We start from the raw sequence: 22,823 nt of genomic DNA, 5'->3' as shown, positions 1-22,823 counted from the left end.
GATTGAAATATTTTGGCTACTCACTTGTCCTTCCATACAGTACGCAATTAAGTTCAATCAAAACTCTCACAAATAAAAAAGGATTGCAGATTTCTTGATAGACTTCCCTCCAGTAATGGTTGCCAGACATTACTGGATTGTGATTTGTTTTTTAAAAAATGGAATTATATTAGTCAAAATAGAAATAGTGGCATAACGTAATCATTTATTTTTAATGCACCACATTCGTATCCTCAATCTTTCCTCCAACGATCCTGTCAAATGCTATCTTGACAAGCACCCTGTGAGGTTGCATAGGCTGAGAAATAGTGACTGGCCCAAGGTCAATTTTGGGCTGTCTATCTGAAATTACATCTCTCCAGTCCTACAGAACAGTGCTAACCATGCCCTGAGGGATAATAATAATAATAATAATAATAATAATAATAATAATAATAATAATAAATTTTTATTTATACCCCGCCCTCCCCAGTCAAAAACCGGGCTCAGGGCAGCTGACACCAACAGAATTACAATAAAACATAAAAACAATTAATTAAAATACAGATTAAAATACAGTATTAAAATTTAAAATGCAGCCTCATTTCAAGTAGTCCATAAATCCAAGCCATGAGGGAGGAAAACACAGGGGTCAAGCTGAGTCTAACCCAAAGGCCAGGCGGAACAGCTCTGTCTTGCAGGCCCTGCGGAAAGATGACAAATCCGCAGGGCCCTGGTCTCCTGGGAAAGAGCGTTCCACCAAGTTGGGGCCAGTACTGAAAAGGCCCTGGCTCTAGTGGAGGCCAATCTAGCCATCTTATGGCTCGGGATCGCCAGAATATTGTTGTTTGTGGACCTTAAGGTCCTCCGCGGGGCATACCAGGAGAGGCGGTCCCGTAGGTACGAGGGTCCCAAGCAGCATAGGGTTTTAAAGGTCAAAACCAGCACCTTAAACCTGATCCTGTACTCCACCGGGAGCCAGTGCAGCTGGTAAAGCACTGGATGAATGTGATCCCGCGGCCGGGACCCTGTAAGGAGCCTCGCCGCGGCATTCTGCGCCCGCTGGAGTTTCTGGGTCAGTTTTAAGGGCAGCCCCGCGTAGAGCGAGTTACAATAGTCAAGCCTGGAGGTGATCGTCGCATGGATCACTGTGGCCAGATCAGGGCGAGAGAGGTAAGGGACCAACTGCTTGATACGGCGGAGATGGAAAAATGCCACCTTTGCTGTGGATGCTGAGAGTGGCAGATCCACTACCACACCTGAATCCCTTCTGGCTTCTGCTGTTCAGGGTAGACCATGGGACAGGCAATTCTCTTGAGGGGAGATAGATATTACTTCAAGGAAAAGTAAACATTCTTCTTGCTTCCTTGACTCATCCTGATGTTTGGCTCTGAGCAGATAAATAGGCACAGAACACGACAGATTTGCCAGTTACCATGTTTTAGTGGTGCAGCCAGGAAAAATGAAACTCTGAGCTTGAGATAATAATGTGTATTTATTCCTATACTTAATGATGTAGTGCAGTGTTTCTCAACCTTTTTTGGGCCACAGCACACTTGTTCCGTGAAAAAAATCACGAGGCACATAAGACATACCTCCATGCCCTGTAGAGCGAGACCACCGAGCGCCCCAGCCAGCCAGAGGGGCCTGGAACCGGCTGCTGTTGCTGCTGCTGTAGCAGCAGGGAGCGCGCGGAGCGCCCTGCAGTGCCTGGCCTCTTCTTTGGGGGGGGGGCTGCCCGAGGCCTGCCGCCTCGGCTGCGGAGCGGAGCGCTCCGAAACGGCGAGCGCTCGGAGCGCCCTGCAGCGCCTAGCCTCTTTTCTTTTTTGCTGCCCAAGGCCGGCGGCTGCAGAGCAGAGCGCTCCAAAGTGCCGAGCGCTCGGAGCGCCCTGCAGCGCCTGGCCTCTTCTCTCTCTTTTTTTTGGGGGGGGGGGCTGCCCGAGGCCTGCCGCCTCGGTGCCTGGAACCGGCGGCTGCAGAGCGGAGCGCTCCGAAACGGCGAGCGCTCGGAGCGCCCTGCAGCGCCTGGCCTCTTTTCTTTTCTTTTTTGCTGCCCAAGGCCGGCGGCTGCAGAGCGGAGCGCTCCGAAGCGCTGAGCGCTCGGAGCGCCCTGCAGCGCCTGGCCTCTTCTTCTTCTTTTTTTTTTGGGGGGGGCTGCCCAAGGCCGGTGGCTGCAGAGCGGAGCGCTCCAAAGTGCCGAGCGCTCGGAGCGCCCTGCAGCGCCTGGCCTCCTCTCTCTCTTTTTTTGGGGGGGGGGGCTGCCCAAGGCCGGCGGCACGTGACAAGGCAGCAAATCGCCCTTCTCGCCGTGGCATGTCCCGGCACACCAGCCAGTGTCTGGCGGCACACTAGTGTACCGCGGAACAGCGGTTGAGAAACGCTGATGTAGTGAACCAGTCGTGCTGCATGGGGGGGGGGGCATGCACGTTTTGCTGGATAGGACTAGGAACTTCTGCCCAAAGTCCTGCCCTGAAGGCACCACTGCCCTACACCAGCACTTGGGGTAGAGGTTATGCATTTTTGTGCACTGATGGAGCTCCCTCTTCCAAACCTCAATGGAGGTTAATGTTTTACTCAAGCTATGCAATCCATAGAAATAGGATGAAGCCATGGCATGGCTTGACAAAGGACGTTGACATAAATTAGCAAAAGAGGTGACATTGAAATGGGAGAATATGTTTCGGGACAAGCCTGGGTGGAAGTCAAGGAGCGGTGTTTAATAATGGGGCTTGGTTAAAATGGCAGAAATGGTGGGGGTGAATGACGTTTGGGAAGGTGAATGAGGTTTGGGCTAAGTGAGAATGGGGGCCGGGGGGGGGGGTGAAGGGGAGGAGGCCATGCTGTTGGAAAGACTGGGGAGCCATAAAAGAAAAAAGTTATTGGTCCTACCTTTTGCCTTTTAGCTCACATGTGACTGTTCCTCAGGAGCTCAGAGTTTCAGCTATATATACATTTTAAATGGGTCTGTGTAAGTAGGCCAGAAGTCACAAAGGTTCAATAGTTATGAGATTTTTTAAAAGAACCAGCTATATAAGTCACAACAAGTGTTCTAGCCACAATTTATTGACATTTGAAGAGGTGAAGCAATCTTTATTCTTCCAGAGAATCCGCCCTTCTCACTGATATGATACCCCCAGCTCTAAAATGTGAAATTACACTGCTGATAAAGTGAGAAACAGTGATTGGGTGGGTGCCTGAAGTGAGGAAAAATGAAGGGGCTGAGTTATATAATAAAAATTGGGAAAGAGGCATGGAAAGAAAGGTGTAGAAATAGGATTACAGATTTAATCAGGCTGCATGAGGAGTGCCCATCATCTTAATGCAAAATGGAAGTGGGAAGAATCCAGGGGATCTGGGAAGGGCAGTAAATTAATGCCAATATTTTTTTATTGCTTAACTATACATGGTGTAAACAAATACCTGTAGACTTCTAAATAGCCTCCCATTTAATTGTGATAAGCATCATCTCCAAACACAGAGTGAGGTGGTGGCTGATTTTGGGGGTTATGAAATGCAGCAAGTTGTTAGGTAAGTTAGTATTGTTCTAATATGACTCACTGGGGCAAGTACTTGTGGGATTTTTTTTGGGGGGGGGTACCATGCAACTTGACTTTAGTGGTGGGAGCAGCATTTGCTGTTCTGCCTCAGACATCATCATGTCCTCGACTGGGCCAGACTAGACAGGACAAAGCTTTACAAAAGTTAATTCTGCCTACTTTGGAACAACAAATTTTTATCAGATATATAAGCAACCAGCTTAGTAATTTTTTCCACAGACTAGTAAATTTTGCATACTTATTGACAAGTCACATGTCAGCTTTATATGTTCTGAACCTACTGTCAATGGTCACCAGTTTAGATGGTTTTTAAAAAGGATTAACCAAATTCATAAAGCATAAGGCTGTCAGTAATGATGGCTATGCAACTGTCTGCAGAGGCAGCATGTTGCTGTATACCAGTTGCTATTGCATTAATATCCTGATTTTGGGCTTCGCATAGGGGCAAGGGTTGGCAGGTGATGAATCTTTGTGGTACCTACCTCTTCCGTTTTGTTTCATCTATACAAAGCTGCTTTTGTCTGGTTTTGCTTTACAATTGTATAAGCTGTTTAACTTGCTTTTAAAGGACATGAAATTTTGCAATACTTAATAAGTATTATGGCTGTGTAAGCAGAACTGCAAACAATACTTTAAATGTGTCTGCACAATAAATTTATTTAGCTGCAGTATGGTACTTTTTCTGATATTCTTTCTAATAATTTCTGACCTAGAGTTTCCTTTTTTCAGTCTTGCAACAACCTGATGTTCATTTGTATATTCCTGTAGAGTTAGTGTCAAGAGAGCCACTTTCTTTTGTCTTTTTCCTTTGCAGCTCTGGTAAAATCTAGATCAGAGTTTGTGAGAGCATCATTCAGGTCGTCTGCGGCATGTCTGTGGAAATACAATTAAAAATCATACAGAATTTAATGCAGCACATTACGATTGTTGTAACAGGAATGACAATAAATGTTCTGCCAGAATCCTATGCAATTTTCAAGTAGTCTGGCGGGGGGAGTTTAGGAACCACTCATCTAGATGAAGGCACCACAGGTGGACAAAAATGCTGTTCTTCAGGGGCGACATCCATGTGGGGCTGTGGGGGCTGAGCCCCCCCCAATTTTAAATGAGGGGGCTGGGCCTCCTCATAATTCAATAGCCCACACCATGAAAGGAGGCATGATGGGGCACGTCATGCCCTCCAAATGGCCTGCCGTGGCTGTGATGGGCTCTGTCCTGCTGCAGCGGAGCCTGTCACAGCCTCAGGAGGGCCCGTCAGGCTTCTTTCCACAGTGTGAAGCCATGTGCATGCCAGGCCCCCACAATGTTAGACAGAACCCTGTGCGTCGGTTGTTCTTTATCACACAAATGTCACATTCTGTTTTGGGGCAAATTCGCAACGAAGTTGTTCCCACTGAACTGGAGTAAAGTATCAATCCACCTAAAAAAACCTGGTCGATTTATGCATTAACTGACCATAACCTTTTTTTTTTCTTGTCCCCACATTGAGTACATGGGAGGTTTAATATATGTATTTCTAAAATATCCTGATCCAGATATTTGTCAGCACCTGTCTGTTTAAACTTTAAAGGCTTCTCTATAATTATTTTAACATAAAGTGCTCTCAGTCTGTGTCAATCTAGTTCAGGTAGAGACTACTTTGTAAATTGCATTGAGGTTTGTTTATTTTTACAATCAAGCATTATATAAATTTTAGAAAGTAAAATAAATATAATGCTTTTCTTATTATTGGACAAATCTAAATTATTCCTTCTAATACGTTTACACAGGCACCCCCAACTCAGCGCTTCAGATGTTTTGGGACTTCAATTCCCATTATCCCTAGCTAACGGGACCAGTGGTCAGGGATGATGGGAATTGTAGTCCCAAAACATCTGGAGGGCCGAGTTTGGGGATGCCTGCGTTTACACATCCATGCAAAGTTTTCAGAAACCCCCCTTACCACCTACATGTTGTTATCTTTCTGCAAGGTGTGGTAGTAGAGAATTTAACTATTGTTTGTTCTTGCAAACCCTCATTCTAATAATACACTCTGGATTGAAATTAATGCCTACGATAATTTTGGTTGATTAATTTTAATGGATCTACTCTGACTAAAAGTTGAATATAAACCTCTTTTATATGTTGATAATTAGCAGTATGGCACAAGTGCCATTTGCAACGGAGGGTAGGGTTCCTTCCTCCTTGAGGAAATTGCTTCCCTCCCAACTCCTGCATCACAAAGTGCTTCAGCTGAACATTCCTCTTTCTTCATGCTCCTTAAATGAAGTCATGCGCGTCTTCACACCTTGGAACCCTGTCTTAAGCAATTTCTAAACACGGAATTGCCATTTGGAATGTAAAATGCCCTTTTGTTTTACTGAATGTTGATTTGCATCAGAAACAGAAAGGCATGCATTGTTAGACTTTCAATGCATTTTACATTGAGATTCATTCTGTGAGTTAGACTACAGCTCTAAACAATTACTAGGCATGAAGCCGATGGGAACTTATTTCAGAGTAAGCATGCACAGCATTCTCCAGTAAGTGCTACTAAGTCTGGTAGTAAATCTCACTGAGCTTGGCGAGACTTGCTTCTGAGTTGATGTGTGCACAGCAAGTCATAGAAATGTGAGGAGGTCAGAAACAGAGCAAATACATTATTTCTGCTGTAGAGTTTGCAGAATCCAGATAATTGGCTTTCTAAGCCACCTCCACACAACTACCGGGAGCAGGGCTGCACCCCTGGGATCACCCCTGGTATTGGACATACTTCAAGTTGGCCTTTGCATGTTGTTGTTGACTGTGCACCAAGAAAACTTAATGTGAGCAGCTTCTCGGGCATCAGCTTCCACATACCCTTCAACATTTCTCCAATGAAAACAGGGACGTTCTATTTAATAATAATACCCTGCCCATCTGACTGGGTTGCCCTAGTCACCCTGGGTGGCTTCCAACATATATAAAAACATAATAAAACATTTATAAACTTCTCTGAAGGCAGTCCTGTATAACAGAGGTCTTCTAAATGTTGTATAGTTACTTATCTCCTTGGCTTGGGGGGGTCGCATAACTCCATACCCTTCAACATTTCTCTGATGAAAATAGAGACGTCCTAAGGAAAAGCGAGACATTCTGGGATCAAAATCAGAAACTAGGACAGCTTCTGTAAATCCAGGACTGTCTCCGGAAAATAGGGACACTTGGAGGGTCTGCTTCCATCCATGAATAAAGCTGTTCATATGTAGGTTGTCTGGCGGTGTGTTCGATGCCTGAGATGATTTAGCAGCATGGCCTTCCTCCTGATAATTGCATAGTCTGATTCATAATATTAATGAGTAAAGGGTAGCTTACTGGTGTGACTTCAGGATAGCTACCTTGTACCAAGCCAAACCTAGTAAGGCAGAAATCCAAATATTCTATCTTTTTGAGTAGAATTGTTTGTGGTTATTGTTCAGTAGATGACCCATTCCCCCCGACCCACAAATGCTATGGTTTAAAACGGGCTTCCTCAACCTCGGCCCTCCAGATTGTTTTTGGCCTACAACACCCATGATTCCTAGCTAGCAATGGTCAGGGATGATGGGAATTGTAGTCTCAAAACATCGGGAGACCCGAGGTTGAGGAAGCCTGGTTTAAAATTAGGAAATTTAATTCCTACTGTCCACTGGTTTGTATCACATGGAATGATACTGAAGAGCTTGGCGCTTCCTTTTATAAGGTTCGAAAGACTTTTTAACCACAAGCCTGCCGTGCTTCCACCTGTCAATGTTTCGTGAGAAATATTGCCATGGAACTCTGCGTTATAAAGAAGACAGTATAATTTAGCAGTAAAAAGATGAAGCCAGCAAGATGAACTCTTAAAGTATGTTACCTTCTCAAGTAATCTGAGATTGAAGTCCTCCAGCCCTCTAGAGGGAGATGAAGCATGCATGCATGCCTTTATCTGCAGGTTTCCCTCATTTTAACATGACAATTTGTCAGCCTGCCCTAGATGGAAATCTGTAAAGGCCTTAGGTAGGCCTTCATCCTTCTGAAGCCCTGGAGTGTCCTGTTCATTTATGTATGTTTCTGCTCCTCTGGAACCTTCAGCGCAAGCTGATTGCTTCCCATTTCTTCACTATTTCTGGTTGTATATTTGCTTACAGGCTGCATGTTAGATGGTTCCTTTGTCTCCCTCTCCTGTACCGGATATTCTCTCAGAGGGATTTTCTATTAGGGATCTGTTCCTCCGGCAATGCTGCTTTGTAACACACTGCAGGCCTCAGCAGGTAAAAGATGGTGATTATGCTCATATGTTTTCCATTCACCTTTCAGCTTCTGCTTGCTCTACTCTTTAAGAAACCGTGAATTGAAGTCTGCGGCCAGTTTATTTAAGAAAGTTAGCTGAAATGCTTTGGCAGTAGCGATAAAAGATAAATTTTATATAAGCACATACTGGGCAAAATTGATATTAGTGGAAAATAATTGTAAACTCATGTTAGCTCTCAAATTAGATAAAAGGGGGGGGGAAGAGGGTATTCCTGTTCCTTTGTATTTCTTATGATCTTTCAAAACTCATCTACAAGAAACTGCATTGGATATTAAGTTCTTTGATTTCTTTAGAAAAGCCTATTTATGGAGACATTTCAAAAGTTCAGATATTCAAAAAGACACTGCTGTGGAAATTTAGGAATAACTAAATGTTATTAGCTATAGGGTTTATGGTGACATAAGCTTCACCAGATGTATGTATGAAGGGTGATAGGGAGGAATATATAATTTCATTGTATGATTAACTGTCTTTTGGGAAACGAAGGAAATCAGGTTTTTAGACATTCAGGAATGGAAAAAAAATTACTCCTGACTTGTGTTCAAAGAGGTATATTGAACTATAATTTAGAGGAGGATTACTAATGGTTAAAATACCGCATGGCTCATGATGTTGTTTTTTCTCATCCTAAAAGGTGACCTTCAGTGTCAGCACTAGTGCAGATTCATATACTAATTTATTGTGGACTCTTGACTGCACTTGGATAAAACAGAATTCCTGGCTAAACTCTTCTTGCTGCAGTCCTGGGCTTATTTTACACAAATGGATAGTAAGATTAATTGTGCAGTACAGATATATGCCATATGTTTAAGTGGCAAAACTGACAAAAGTTGTGTTACATAGGTTTATAGGCTACTGGGAGAATCATTTAGCAATATATCTGTGATTTTCCCCAAATGTTTTCCACAGTAATTTTATTATTATCAAATCAGTGAAATTTATTATTCACTTTGAAACTTAGCTCAACTTTGATTTTTACATTGTGGATTATGATGAAGCAGGAAAATCAGAAACTGCCTCATACTAGATCAGCTCATTGATCCAGCCAGCTAGCTATTGTGTACACTGAGTAGCAATTGCTCCCTAGGTTTTTTGGGGGTGGGGTGGGGTGGGGTGGGGAAGTGTAAATATGGGATCTTTTGTGTGCATAGCATATGCCCTTCTACTGAGTTATCACCCATAAAAGTGTGAGAGGGAATGCACAGAGCAAGTAGTGTAGGAACATTTCTACAGTAGAAACTGCAGCTTGCAATTTAGACCCCTGGTGTTGTATATATTCATATTTTTATTTCATGAAAATAATCTTTTAAAATCAGTTGAATTCCTAACAGTAGCACAGTAAGGCTAAGTTTTATAATACTGGGCATACCATTTGTAAAAATGTGTGATTCTGCAATATATTGATTGACTTCAGTTCTAGTCTGCCCATCTATGTCATAGGGCAGAGTAAGAGTACAAGTAGTACAAGCCAGGAACGGTATGTAAAACCCTAAGTGTTTCCACCCAAAAAGTTTTGTTGTGCAAGTTTGCTTTAATTGAACTGAACGGCATAGAATTCTTAATCAGTCACAACAGAAGGCTGTGTTTGTACATAATTGTACATAATTACAATTATGTATGAAATAGAGTAGTCTACAAACGCAAATATTTTTGCTCTTCTCTCAAAAACTGTATTCAGATGACCAATAAATAAAGAAGGGGGAATTGGCATCAGTTTCTGCGGGGTCACTGTGACCTCTTCTAATGTTCTTTATAGAGTCTCTCTGTGTTGTTCAAGTTATACAATAACTTTGGCAAAAACAAACAAACAAAAAAACCACCAGTTCAGTATGTTGAATACCTTACGTAATTCGGCCTTCACTATATTAGTAGCCTAGATTGCTTTCTATGTAGCCAGGAATAAAGGACCCTTAAACTCTTCCTTTACACAGAAAGCTCTGTGTAATTCAAAACTATTATACTAACTGAAGCTGGTTGTGCCTATTTTATATACCTTTGGGGCCAAACATGATGAGGATCTTCCCTGCAGAACATTTTGAAATCACTGCCTGAGTTCATAAAGGCCCTGGAGCATCATAAATGGCACGTTTGGCTAATCACCTTCCTCTTTCTCTGACCTAATTGCATAACTGAAGCCTATTGGCTGGAACTGTTCAGAAATGGCTTTCTTGATTTCAAACCACCACATTCTAACTGAAATTCCAACACAAACAGGGGAGGGTCTCTTGATTGAGGGAACTTGATAATTTAGCTGGCTGTTGGGTCAGACGGGGGTCTTTCTGGAGAACTATCAAGATCTTTACTTCACAGGCAAAGAAAGGAAAGTAAAAAGAGTAGAATAGAAAGTAAACGGTTGCTGTTGTGTGCGGCACTGTCTCTGTGAGGTGGTGGTACCTATAACTTTGTATGTCTTACTGTCTCGGCTTCAGGGATGTTTCCATAGCACAGTCTTCAGTGCTTGACAATGAAGCAGAGTCACTAAACTCTATTATAACTAATTAACTGCTGATTTGGATTGGAATGGAGATTTCAAGAGGTTAAGGACATATTAATTAAGCAGATAATGTGCTAAGAGTCCTGCCCTGCTTTGCTATCTCTTATGATGTAACAAGTAATTTAAAACCTCCTGGTAACATGATGAGAGAGACTGAGGCTGTAAAGATTGCTGAGCTGCTGGCACTAAAGTGCTGCTAATTGGTTTGAAGAGCCTCTCTTTAGCCATGACTTTTTCTTCTTGCTGAAGAGACTTAAACTGCTCAGGAAGGAGCGAAGTGAACTGAACCAAGAAAGATATGAGGTAACGTGTTTAACAGTGTTTTCCCTATTTCCCTGGACTTTTTTCACTTGTGGCTGAAATATCAGAGAGATTAATGTCCTTATATATTGTAATTTGGTCAGTTCTTCTATTGAGATATTTAATGATTGGCAGAAATGCAGGTCATACCTACCGGTATCTGAGTTTACTTGGAAGTAAAGTCCCACTGGTTTCAGTGGGGCTTATGTAGAGAGAAGTGTGTAAAGGACTGCTGTTTATTTTTGATGTCTCTGGTATTTTCTGAGTTCAGATAGGAGTTTTCAAACACTTCAGCTTATAAAGGGTACTGTAGGTAAAAGGTACCCCAATGGAGAGGGGTAGTAAAAATCCAGTATGTTTAAATGGCCAACTTCTGATTGGTATGAGAATTGAGCTTAAGCATGTTAGAAATAAAGCTGTGTTTATCCATTTTGCTTTCCAGTGCTGATTTGCTTTAACCTCTCATTTAGGAAAGGGGGGGAATTAGATGCAAGAGTCACTGTTTCATTTTTATAAGCATGTGGAACTTTCCTAATCCACAGAAGAGTTGAATTTTAAAATCAAAAAGGGTGTATGGGCAAGGAGGGCAGAACCCTCTCCCTGCCTATGGCTGAAATCCCATGCTGGAATTGTTGCCATCTGGGTGAAAAGGGGCAATGGGGTCATTAGTTGTAGGCTTGGTTCTGTTTGCCCTGCTTGCTTTTAAAGTAGTTTCATAGTTTTGGGGCTACTGGCCGTAATGACTATCTAGTGGATCAATAAAACCTATAGATGGTATTGTTAAGGATGTACTCAGTGGAAAGCTGGGCTCCCTTAGAATTATGTGGGACATAATCTACAAACCCTATGTGTTGTGCTGACATAGTTCCGTATTCAGTATCAGCACAAACAAACTACTAGTCAGCTCTTGCAAATTCTAAACAATCCTAAAAGCCATGGCCTGGAAAAACCACAGGCCAGTCACAGAGCCTATGGCCATGAGCTGCAATCATGTAATACCCACATTCCACTCAAAACTGAGCACAGTTCAGGGCCAACCCATTTCTATCAGTAGGAGCGGAATAGGTAGATTTTGAACAGTGTTTAGGCCATGCAGTAATTTGGCTCATAGTTGTGCCTGTGATTGCAAGGGTTAGGTTGCCTGAGTATTTTGGAAGCACCTGTGTAGTGCGGTGCAATTGTAAAACACGCTCTAAAAAGTATACCTTTTCTTCTCTTACATTATAGGCTTTAAGCTCTCCTTCATCCATACCATAAAATCTTTGGTTTGTACACAGAGCTTGCCTGTATTAGTTGACTTATGCTTGAATGTACAGCTTGAATGTACAGGTTTAACAGCATAGGCAGTGTTTATACTGAAAATATTTGTGATGTGGGTGTCCTTGGACATTGTGCTTGCATGAATCTTGTTGCATCTGTTTGAACGAGGTCACAACTAAAAATGTAAGACAAACCTGCTTGATTAGGCCAATGACGGGGCAAGGCAAACATATTTGGTACACGTTGACCTGTGAATCTTTGCTGACGAAGAATAGTCGAAACAGGGCCTTGTCCTGATTTTTACTGGAATTTACCTTTATTTGCCTTCAACATTGGGATTGATTCCCATTTAAACATTGGGATTGATTCCCATCACATCAATAAAACCTTGTGAAGATTCATTTGAAATTCATCTTCTTTTGGCCTGAGTTCTTGCAATTTATCGTTGATTAGGCCAATGGCCTATCTAGCACAACATCTTGGTTGACCAGATGCCTGTGGTGGGGAGCCTGCAAGCGTGACATGAGTGAAAAGCATTCTGCGTGTCTGCAGTTCCAAGAAACTGGTATTTAAGGGGATACTGTCTCTGACATTGGACATGGCCATCATAGCCTTGCCAATGACTGTATCCATGCCATGCATAATTTTATAAACCTTTATCATGTTTCCTCTCATTCACTTTTGCTTTAAACAAAAAAGACCCCAGTGCTGCAATCTTTCCTCATGGTAGAGTTGTTTCATCCCTTTGATCATTTTGGTTGCCCTTTACTGAACCCTTTCCAACTCTTTTCTTAAGTCTTCATGGTAAGACTTAATAGAGAAACTTGTGCAAATTTGCACATAGGACAGCCATTGTGGAAGGTTACATGTTGGCTCAACTGGTTTGCCTTTTCTTTCCCCTGCTGTTTTTTTTCTTTTGGAGCAGGGAAGAGAATTGTTAGTACCAGGCAAGTTCATTTTCCATTTCAATTTTTTTTTAAAAATAGATTTAGTCCTGAATACTTAAAAAAAGTGAATTACAAGTATTTATACCACACCCCTTAAGCCTAAAATGGTTCCCATGGTGTCTTACAATGTAAAAACCAACAGTTTAATCTATTGGTGGGGCCATAGATGGACAGGGACAAGCTGGAAGGTAAATAATGTTTTTATGGGGTTTGACTGCTGGCCCTGTCTCCACTGTAATAGTTTTGTGCTGTTTCTATGAAATCATGATTATCATAAGTGGAATAAATCATGTTCCAAAGACAGTGGCAGATAGGGCCACCTCATATTTTTCTTTCTCTCGATCCTTCCCTTCCCAACATAAATTATACTCCTGCACAGCATGTAGGCTTAGAAAACCCTTCCTACTTGCTGCAACTCCCCCCCCCCCAAAAAATCCTGCTGGATAGCATGCATAGTGTGGGTGGGGGTGTTAAAAAGTCACTGGCACCACTGAGAGCTTCCTCTCTTTCCCTCCCCCCCCCCCCACAATCCTGCTTGCTGGGAAGGCGCAACTCGCTGATCTAAATCTCTCTTATTCTTATACAGCATTTGGCTTCTTATGTTTTAATTGTTTGTTGAGCCCTTCCCTGCAGAGCTAAAGCAGAAGCTTGGTTTATTTGATAGGCTGTTAGAATGGTTAAAGTTTAACTATATGGTGTTTACACGGTTTTGTTTTTGTTTCCACACTCATTATGCATTATATCTTGTACTAGTGTGAGCTTGTATCTATAAATACCTAAGTTTTGCTCTAGGTGTGTTTTGACTAATATAAGTGGTCATGGACCAAGCCTGCCCTGTGGGTCCCCTCCCACATGCATACCACAATCTCAATATATAGCAGTCATGAAATACATCTCCTTCATCCCATGCAAATCATAAAAGAAAAGCTTCTGTTTTCATTCCGAGGGTACATTTTCTACATTTTTGAAATGACATTATGGCCCCACTGGGTCTTTTCTGCTGTACCCTAAACATACACTGTTTTTGCAGTTTTTGTTTAACATAACAGCCAGCCTGAGAAAGAGTCCTTCAAAGCTATTTTATAACCTTTTGGTTAAAAAAGGTGTTATCCTGTTGCTGTTTTTTTTTTTTTTTAAAAAAAAATTATTCTAGTGGATGAGGACAGCTGGAAGCATTTCATAGATCAGAAGGGATTCTACAATTTACTCTTGCTATAGGAAGGGAGCCTAGCACAGCATGTAGTTCTTCAGTGTGCTCAGAGGACAGTGAAATTGGCCATCTCCTAATTCTTGGCTGTGGAGAAGTCAATGGGAGGCCTTTGTGCATCAGAAGTTTTTCGGTGACTGCACCTGGCCTTTAAGGAGCCTTGGAAAAGACAAGAGGAGTCCTGGAATGTCTCCCAGGCAGCACTTGGGCTCACTTCATCTGTTGAGGTTTATTTCATGTCAAGCAAGCAACTACCATTTAGTCGTCTGAAGGCCTCCAGGCATAGTGGGGAGATGTAATTTTGGAATGGGACAAAAAGCGTCACGTCTTGGGTCCTCTCTGGAAATGCATCTAACCCACTTGGGTAGCCAGAATCTAGCCAGAACTTTGCCCCATCTCTTGTCCAGGGTACATTGTTTACATGATGTAATAATGAACAACGTGATGCTGGAGTTTAAAATATCAGATACTTCACATTGTTACTGGGCAGTGTTTATTTTTCATGTTCTGAATTTGGGATATGTCGAAGTAATTCTTTTTGTTTGTCATTTCAGCTATGAAGTCTTACATTCCATTTTTCATTCTTCTTTGGAGTGCCGTCGGAATCTCAAGGGCTGCCAAAATCGTTATTGTGCCGCCAATTATGTTTGAAAGCCATCTGTATATTTTCAAGACCCTGGCCTCAGCCTTGCACGAGCAAGGACACCAAACAGTTTTCCTTCTGTCTGAGGGCAGAGACATCCCTCCATCTAATCACTATAGACTGCAACGTTACCCAGGAATCTTTAATACCAGCACCTCAGATGAGTTTCTTCAATCCAAAATGAGGAGTATCTTTTCTGGGAGACTAACAGCCCTGGAACTGTTTGACATTCTGGAACACTATTCCAAGAATTGTGACATGATTGTAGGCAACAAGAAGCTCCTGCATGCCCTGAAACAGGAAAAATTTGACCTGCTGCTAGTGGATCCTAATGAAATGTGTGGATTTGTTATTGCTCATCTTTTAGGGATTAAATACGCGGTTTTTTCCACTGGACTTTGGTATCCAGCAGAAGTAGGTGCTCCAGCACCTTTAGCATATGTTCCAGAATTTAATTCACTTCTCACAGATCATATGAACTTGCTAGAGAGGCTTAAGAACACTGTTGTATATCTGGTTTCAAGATTTGGAGTCAGCTTTTTGGTTCTGCCAAAATACGAAAGGATAATGCAGAAGTACAATGTACAGCCAGCAAGGTCCATGTATGAATTGGTTCATGATTCTAGCCTGTGGATGCTGTGTACTGATGTAGCACTAGAGTTTCCAAGACCCACCCTTCCAAATGTTGTGTATGTGGGAGGAATCCTTACCAGACCAGCCAATCCTCTACCAGAAGTAAGGTTTGCGGAGTTTCTTGTTTTTTACTTTTATGTATGATGATTTTGTACAATTACTGTTTTATACTCTGTTTTTAAACTTGCTAATATTTTTCTGTGGCTTCTCAAGATCACAGGATGGGTGTATTTTATAATAAGGTTTTATATGATCACTTATTTCTAGGACTAGTGCACAGATTGCTAGTCTTTTTCAGCCTGAGGGCTGCATTCAAGGTTAGCCAACCCTTTCAAGAATTGCATAGGGGGCACATACAAATAGCACACATACAGCACGCACGCACGCGCGCGCGCACACACACACACACACACACACACACAAATTCACTGGCACACAGTGTTGCATTTTTACATTCTGAGCATGATTTAAATTAGGGGTCAGCAACCTTTTTCAGCCGTGGGCCGGTCCACCGTCCCTCAGACCATGTTGTGGGCCAGACTATATTTTGGAAAAAAATATGAACAAATTCCTATGCCCCACACATAACCCAGAGATGCATTTTAAATAAAAGCACACATTCTACTCATATAAAAACACACTGATTCCTGGACCGTCCGCAGGCCGGATTGAGAAGGCGATTGGTCCGCATCCGGCCCACGGCCCTTAGGTTGCCTACCCCTGATTTAAATTCACTGACTTGAAAGTAATTACATTGCCTTTCTAGAATCAGGTCCATGAAACTGATTCTAGATGAAAGCCAACAGCTTTAAATTAAGAAAAGCTAAGCAACCACTTTAATTATCTGGAAGATTGCAAGTGGTGGTTGCTTAAGCCAATATTCTTGTACAGATGCCTGGTTTCCTTCATCTTCAGTTTTCTACTTCTGATGTAGATTAAATACTTCTGACTCTACGAAGTTGCTAATACATTCTTTTTGTTACTTATTTTTAATTAAGGAATTATGAAAGTGGTAAGGCATTATGTCAATAAACAAGGGCAGATACACTTCACTGTTCTATTTAGTCATAATGAATTTTAATCTGGAGGTTATTAGGCAAAGAACAGATTGTTCTCTATCTGTGATTGTAGCAAATAGCATACTTGTGATGGTTCTCAATTTCCTAAGTGAGAAACCAGCCAGCATCAAGGTAAACAGCAGAAATGGGCAACCTTGTCTCTTAGGCTGCAGATGGCAGAGCCTGGTGGATTGGGGACTCCATAGAATGCACACACACAAGCAGACTGAGTGCATAAAATGTGTATTTTCATTCTGATTAGCAGCAAAGGAACAGGGATTCTTTTCCTCTGCTACCCAGCTGATGGCTCATTGGCTGCATAGTGGGGAAAGGTGGGCATGGCTCCCCAAGGCTTTGTGGACCATACAGAGAACAGCAGTAGCAGCAGCTGGGTTTGGGTAGCCTACATGTGGTAGAGAGTGTGTCAACGACAGAGTAGTGATTTGAATGCCACAGTAATGATTTGAATGCCATAGTTACTTTAGCTGTACACAAGGGTTTGCATGCTCCCAAATGGACTTGATGTTTTTGAACTGAAGAATTCAACATCTTAAAAATGATGCATGACAGAATGTGCTGTATGCATCTCAGTTGTATGGCATCAGTAGCTTTTTAGTTGTCATCCAACAGAAATTATTTCAAAGCCTGGGAAAGCTTGAGTTGGAGGAAGCAAGTTGAAGGGCTTCCTTATTTGTCTTTTTGATTTCAATTGTATTAAAATTTGAAAGATAGTATTCTGAATTCCCAAAAGGGTTTGAGAGCTAATTCGAGTTGGTTCAGGTTTGCAAAAACATTTTTCAAGGGGCTATCCTCCCCTGTTCTGTTCATTGTACACACTCCTCTTCTCTCTCCACTCTGAATGATTCTTCATTGTGCCCCTCCCCCACCTCATCCGCCAATATGCCTGTCCTCTTTCTCATGTGTACTTTATCCCTTTCCCCATCACATCTGAATGGCAGCTGCTGGCTTCTGCCCTCTGATTCTTCAGGTGTTAGTGGTGGTTTTCCATTGTGTGTTTTGTTCCAGTTTTATCTTAGGGAAGTTTTGTTCTTTGGTAATGCTGCTCTTTAGGGAGAGTTTTGGGTTTTGTGACTATGTAATGTATTTATCTCTTGAGAGTCCTGATTTAAACATTTAGTGCTAGTATAATCTGTGGAACCCAGAGTAAGTAGGAATACTCTTGTAGATAATTCTCACAATTCTCATTATTTATTTATCTTTTATTTCATAAAATTTATATCCTCCTTAATTGTAGAAAAAAAGGAGGTTATGAAAAGGTAAAAGAATAAAATTATCACCAAAAAATCAATACCTATAATTTAAAACATGCGCAAAGTTAAAAGCACAGCAGACTAGACAAATTCATACTAACTTTCTAAACATCTGGGTAGGCTTGTCTAAATAAGAATGTCTCCAGCAGGCACCAAAGTAGAATGTAAGAATTATGATTAGGAAAGGTAGAAAAGAGGCATAAAGAATGAATGAAAATGCAGCCGCCCAAATTTTAGCTAAAAGACTATACAGTAATCCTATCTCTACGTACATGGGAGTAAGCCTCATTGAACGTAGTCATAGGAAGAGTATCAGTGTGTTCAGCATCATTCCCAGCATCAACTCGCTCATTTTTAATAGGATATTTTGGTATGAAACATTTTAGTTGAATAATAGATCTTTTTCCATAAAATGGTTCTGTACATGATCGTTGTTCTGTTCATCTTGCCTTCTGAATTAAGTACAGTGGTCAATTTCCAGAAGGGTTTTCTTTCCTAAAAAATTTGCATGTTATGAATGCAAGCCTAATGAAATCACACACACATACATTTGTGCTGTAACTTTATGTGCATTTGCACTCATGTGAATTGGTGACCTGCAAGAGGGAAAATGATGTAAATTGAAGACTGACAAATCTATGCACTTTCTCAAAGACTGGAAGTCATGAACTGACGAATGAAGCATTGCTTGCCAGTAGTGCATGCTCTTCCCCGTTAAACTTAGTATGGTATGTATGCACCGGTGGACAAAGTCCAGCTCAGGCATGAGAGACTCTCTCTCCTTTCCTTCTTCATTCTCCTTGTATGAAAGAGTCATTTTAAGAAAGTACTAGCAGCTGTCTCCCTGAAAATGTTTTCAGGAAAGAATAGAAAGTACCACTTCTTTCCTCTCAAGAAAACGTGGTAGGTAAGAAAGGAGAAAGTGCTTCCTCTCTCCCCGTTTGTGCATTTATAGGACGTTGCAGTAGTAACACGCTACTTGTATGTTCTGCAAAATGGCAAATATCTCTCCCTGAGACCTCTGTAGATGCAAAGGACTTGGACTTTAGAGAAGGTGTCAGTAGTGACCACAAATAATGGGTTTTGATAGGAAGCAAAGTGGAAATTTGTGGTATTCTGTGGATTAACTGGGCACTATCACTTTTCAAAAAAGATTAGATTATTTTGTAACCTTTCATAATGCTTTCAGCTTGGTAAAAAGTGCCTTGCCAAACATTTTTGCATGAATAAAGGTTGTAAGTACAGTATAATGCAGCTAAATCTATTCACATGCGTATTTATGTTGTTTATCACTGGAATTAAACTTGTAAAAATGTTTGGAAGATGCCTGTTCTGAGTTTCTTCTACAGAATTATACTTAAATAACATAGTGAGGGTGCAGGAAGCAGCTCTTCATAACCTTAAAATTGCAGTGTATATTAGGCTTTTGGCTTTTCCAATTTGCAAACACTGGTCATAATTTCCTTTATTCCTTCTTTCTCTGTGCTTAAGAAATGTGAAATGTTTCTTGTTAGATAGTCAGCGCCGAGGGCCTTCTGGCGGTTCCCTTGCTACGAGAAGCCAAGTTACAGGAAACCAGGCAGAGGGCCTTCTCGGTAGTGGCACCCACCCTGTGGAATGCCCTCTCACCAGAGGTCAAAGAGAATAACGATTACCAGACCTTTAGAAGGCATCTTAAGGCAGCCCTGTTTAGGGAAGCTTTTAATGTTTGATGGATTTCTGTATTTTAATATTTTGTTGGATGCTGCCCAGAGTGGCTGGGGGAACCCGGCCAGATGGGCGGGGTATAAATAATATATTATTATTATTATTATTATTATTATTATTATTCTCAAAAATCCTGGTGATTAGGTTATCTGGTAGAATTTCATAGATGGAAAGTGTTATAGGGATAATGAGAACTGTCTTTTACTGAGCCAGGCTCAGTTTTCTCTTGGTCAGTATTATGTACCCTGACTGGAAATGGCTTTTCCAAATGGGGCCTTTCCTCCTTGGAGATGCTGTGGATTGAACCTGAGATCTTTTGCAAGGAAAGCATGTGCTCTCACTGATCTACAGCCATTCTACCCACCCCATTGCAGCTCAGGGAGAATAAGTTGTAATGTTGAATAATGAAATGTAATTTTAATTGTTATTGTTGTATCATGAACAATAATTTAAAAACCTGTAATTCATTCCTCCCTGGCTTTAAACTAATCTACATTTCTAAGGGGAGGAGCTCTTACTATTGTATCACTGCTTTGAATGAAATGCATATTTCATATTGGTGGTAAGATGCTTCTTTTGAGCTAAGAACTGCCAGTTTTAGGTAGAGAATGTGACAGAATGCTCCCCCAAATAAGAAGATATTTGCATGTAGAAAAATGAATGTTGGGGATTCAAGTAGGGATTTCTATTACCGGTGAACAATATAATTCTGAGTAGTTTTGGAATTACCGCATGAAGAGCCACTGATCTGTATTTGGCTTAATTCATTGGTTTTCAGGTGTTTGTGAATTAATCTTTGATCTAATTTCACTAGCTGCTGGTGTTTATAATTTGGGCAGTCAGGTTTCTTTTACCGCTGATAGTTTGTACCTGTAACAGCTACAGTAGATTTGGGACACACTGTGCAGAGGTTAGCAGGGAGGAGGCTGTGCTTGTCCTACACCTCTCTCCTTGCTTTCTCCAGCAATGGTGGTCTTACAGTTGGAGGTTGGCCCAGAAATGGGGCACTCTCACCATGTGGCAAGTGAAGGAAGCAAGGGAGGAGAGGGTTAGCTCACTTCTTTGAAAGCACTGCGAATTGGAGTGGCACTTTCTGTTGCTTCTGGCAGGCACAGTATGTGCACGAGAGCTCTAAATATGAATAGAGGACATCAGTAATTGGAAGACATTGAAACAGCCATTTTCAGATAAATTCTGTCTCTCAGCTCAGAGTTGTGTTTTCGTGCATTGCTTCCATTGTCAACTATAACTAGCAATGTGAAAAGTCACTCATACACACTTTTTTAAAAAAGGACTTTCTCCTTCCCCCTCACAAAAGTTAAGTCTAGATTGCATTTTTGACAGTGTCAGACCTAGTTCAGGGAGGTGTTTCTTAAAATTGGTTTATACTCCATATTGATGCTAGGACTATGGCTGAAGGAGGCTAGATACTTGGATTAAAGTAAAATGTGGGGAAACTTGTCATAGAGGTGCTGATAAAGTTCTCCAGGCTTGGATGTCTAACATAGGATTTTATGAGCTCTTTGAGGCTCATCTTAAAAGGGAGGTGAGTTTTATGAACCCCAAAATTATTTTCTATCAGATTAAGAGATTCCTAGTTTACTCACCCAGTGATTTCCCAAACCCATTCCCATCTTTCTACCGTATTTAAATTACATTTAACGGGGTGGCTAGACAGGAGCACCAATTATGATTAGGCGGAATGTAATGAATGATATCTTGTATTAAGGAGAGAGGTAAGGGAACCCCCCCCCCAATTTTTTTCCTGATCAGTTTACCAGAGGGAATGGAAGAAGTGATCTGGTTGCCCTTTTTACCTTTAGTTTACGGTATCTCTGACATTGCTTCTTGACAAGAGTAACTTTAAAAAGAGTAACTTTAAAATTGTAAAAAAAAACCCTCAAAGCGGTTTTCAAAAAGACAAAACAATAAAATGCAGAACAGTTGAACGATTTCCAAAGTTAGATTGGCTTGAAAAATTAGCTTCTGATTGGTGTGCAGTATTAAGAACTGTGAAGTTGCCACTTCAGACAGTGCCAGGATTATTATTTTTATATTTTTATATTTTCTGTTTCTGTTTCTTATATGCTTTCCTGATCATGGATTTTCTGTTTGGAAATGGACGCGCGTGTTTCTAAGATTTGTAATGTAAGAAGAAATAGACTAATTTTGAGATTAAAGTTTAATTTAAACTTTAATTTAAAGCTTTGATTTAATTTAATCTTTAATTTTGAGATTAAAGTTGTAGCAGCAGCATGTACCATCATGTTGAGGTGCTTTGAAACTCCATTGCTCATACAAATGTTACAGACATTGGATAGAGTTAGTATATATTCTCAAACTGATTTAAGAATTATTTTTATAGATTTATGTGAAATGTTGCATCTAAAAATTATTATTTTTAAGCAAATGCATGCTGCTAGAATATCCTCCACTGATTTTCCAGAAAGCATTTATGATGGGGTAAAAGCTTTTTAAATGTAGCCTTTTATATACAGTAGTATTTGTAACAAAACTTCAATAAACTTAATTTTACCTACTAATAAGGTAGCTTATCTTTCAGTTTTTTTCTAAATAATTATTTTATAAATTATGTATTCATGGCTTGTACAGTAACATCATCAAGGTATATTTTTGTGAATTGATGATTGCTCACAAAAGTCTTGGGCAAATAGGCGCTGATGCTTCTGCATATTTGATTCCAACAGCTGAACAGGGAGAGAGCTGAAGACACTGAAACCAAGTTATGTTTGTATTTATGTGCTTTGTTTATCTGCAACAAAGCTCAGTATTAGGCACCACTGGTTACTGCCAGCTGGGACCTCACACTATAGTCACAGCTGTGCAGAATAGCTAGCTAGAAAAACCAAAGAGAACAAAGATCACACAGTACTGTAATACAATACCATATCTGTCTGATATCTTGTATTTTTTATATAAATACTCAAATGGTTAAAGCAAAACTGCAGGGAGCACTTTAGTAGTGCTAGTTCACACGCTAAAGTGTATGACTTTCTATAAGAATATGAATTGATGTGATTGGATTTAATGTTTTGTTCTTACAACAGTTTCCTAAATGGAACATGGTTTTTTGGAAATGTAGCTGAAGTTTAGGTTTAAAATATAGCTAATACTCATTTCCAAATTAGAACCTGCCCTAAAGAAAGATCTGTGTATGCAGAATGGTACTAACTTAATAGCCCATGTTTCTGTTTTGTTAGTGAAATTTTATCAGTGTTAGGAGGCATGTCCACTAATCAGCATAACTCAGTTCCATTGCTGATAGGGATAAAATATAGTTTGATATGATTCTTACCTTAGAACAATATTCTGGATTCTAATTCAAATGACTTTGATGGAACTTTTGACCAGGCCACAGTTCACCTCCAGTCTTCACAGGAGCAAGTTGCTCACTTGAATCTTTCCATGGTGTTGTCCTGCATCATGAGTACCTGCTATAGACATTCAGAATATCT

The 22,823-nt window shown here is 40.9% G+C and overlaps 1 protein-coding gene and 1 long non-coding RNA gene across 8 annotated transcripts in view; one reads left to right on the top strand and one right to left on the bottom strand.

Moving 5' to 3' along the window:
- Positions 1-22,823, top strand: part of UGT8 (UDP glycosyltransferase 8) — a 36,769-nt gene that overhangs the window by 4,139 nt on the left and 9,807 nt on the right. For 4 of the 7 annotated variants that reach the window (XM_035112246.3, XM_088660400.1, XM_088660397.1 and 1 more), the window contains exon 2: positions 14,590-15,413. In XM_035112246.3, the coding sequence (XP_034968137.1) occupies positions 14,592-15,413 (822 nt within the window). In that variant the 5' untranslated portion in view covers positions 14,590-14,591. Of the gene's footprint in view, positions 1-7,512; positions 7,787-10,016; positions 10,625-13,661; positions 13,776-14,589; positions 15,414-22,823 lie in introns of those variants that run through there. The other 3 variants (XM_035112245.3, XM_035112247.3, XM_088660399.1) reach the window with 3 other exon arrangements.
- On the bottom strand, positions 263-22,804 carry LOC148687372 (uncharacterized). The gene is made up of 3 exons (XR_015947783.1): positions 22,664-22,804; positions 4,246-4,409; positions 263-1,369 (listed from the first exon to the last, which is right to left on the bottom strand). It is a non-coding gene; the product is annotated as an uncharacterized LOC148687372 (long non-coding RNA).

Source organism: Zootoca vivipara, chromosome Z1, assembly GCF_965207765.1.
Source record: "Zootoca vivipara chromosome Z1, rZooViv2.hap1.1, whole genome shotgun sequence".
Classification (NCBI taxonomy): Eukaryota; Metazoa; Chordata; class Lepidosauria; order Squamata; family Lacertidae; genus Zootoca; species Zootoca vivipara.
Note: the sequence above shows the minus strand (reverse complement) of the source record. Positions and strands in the feature narration are given on the sequence as shown.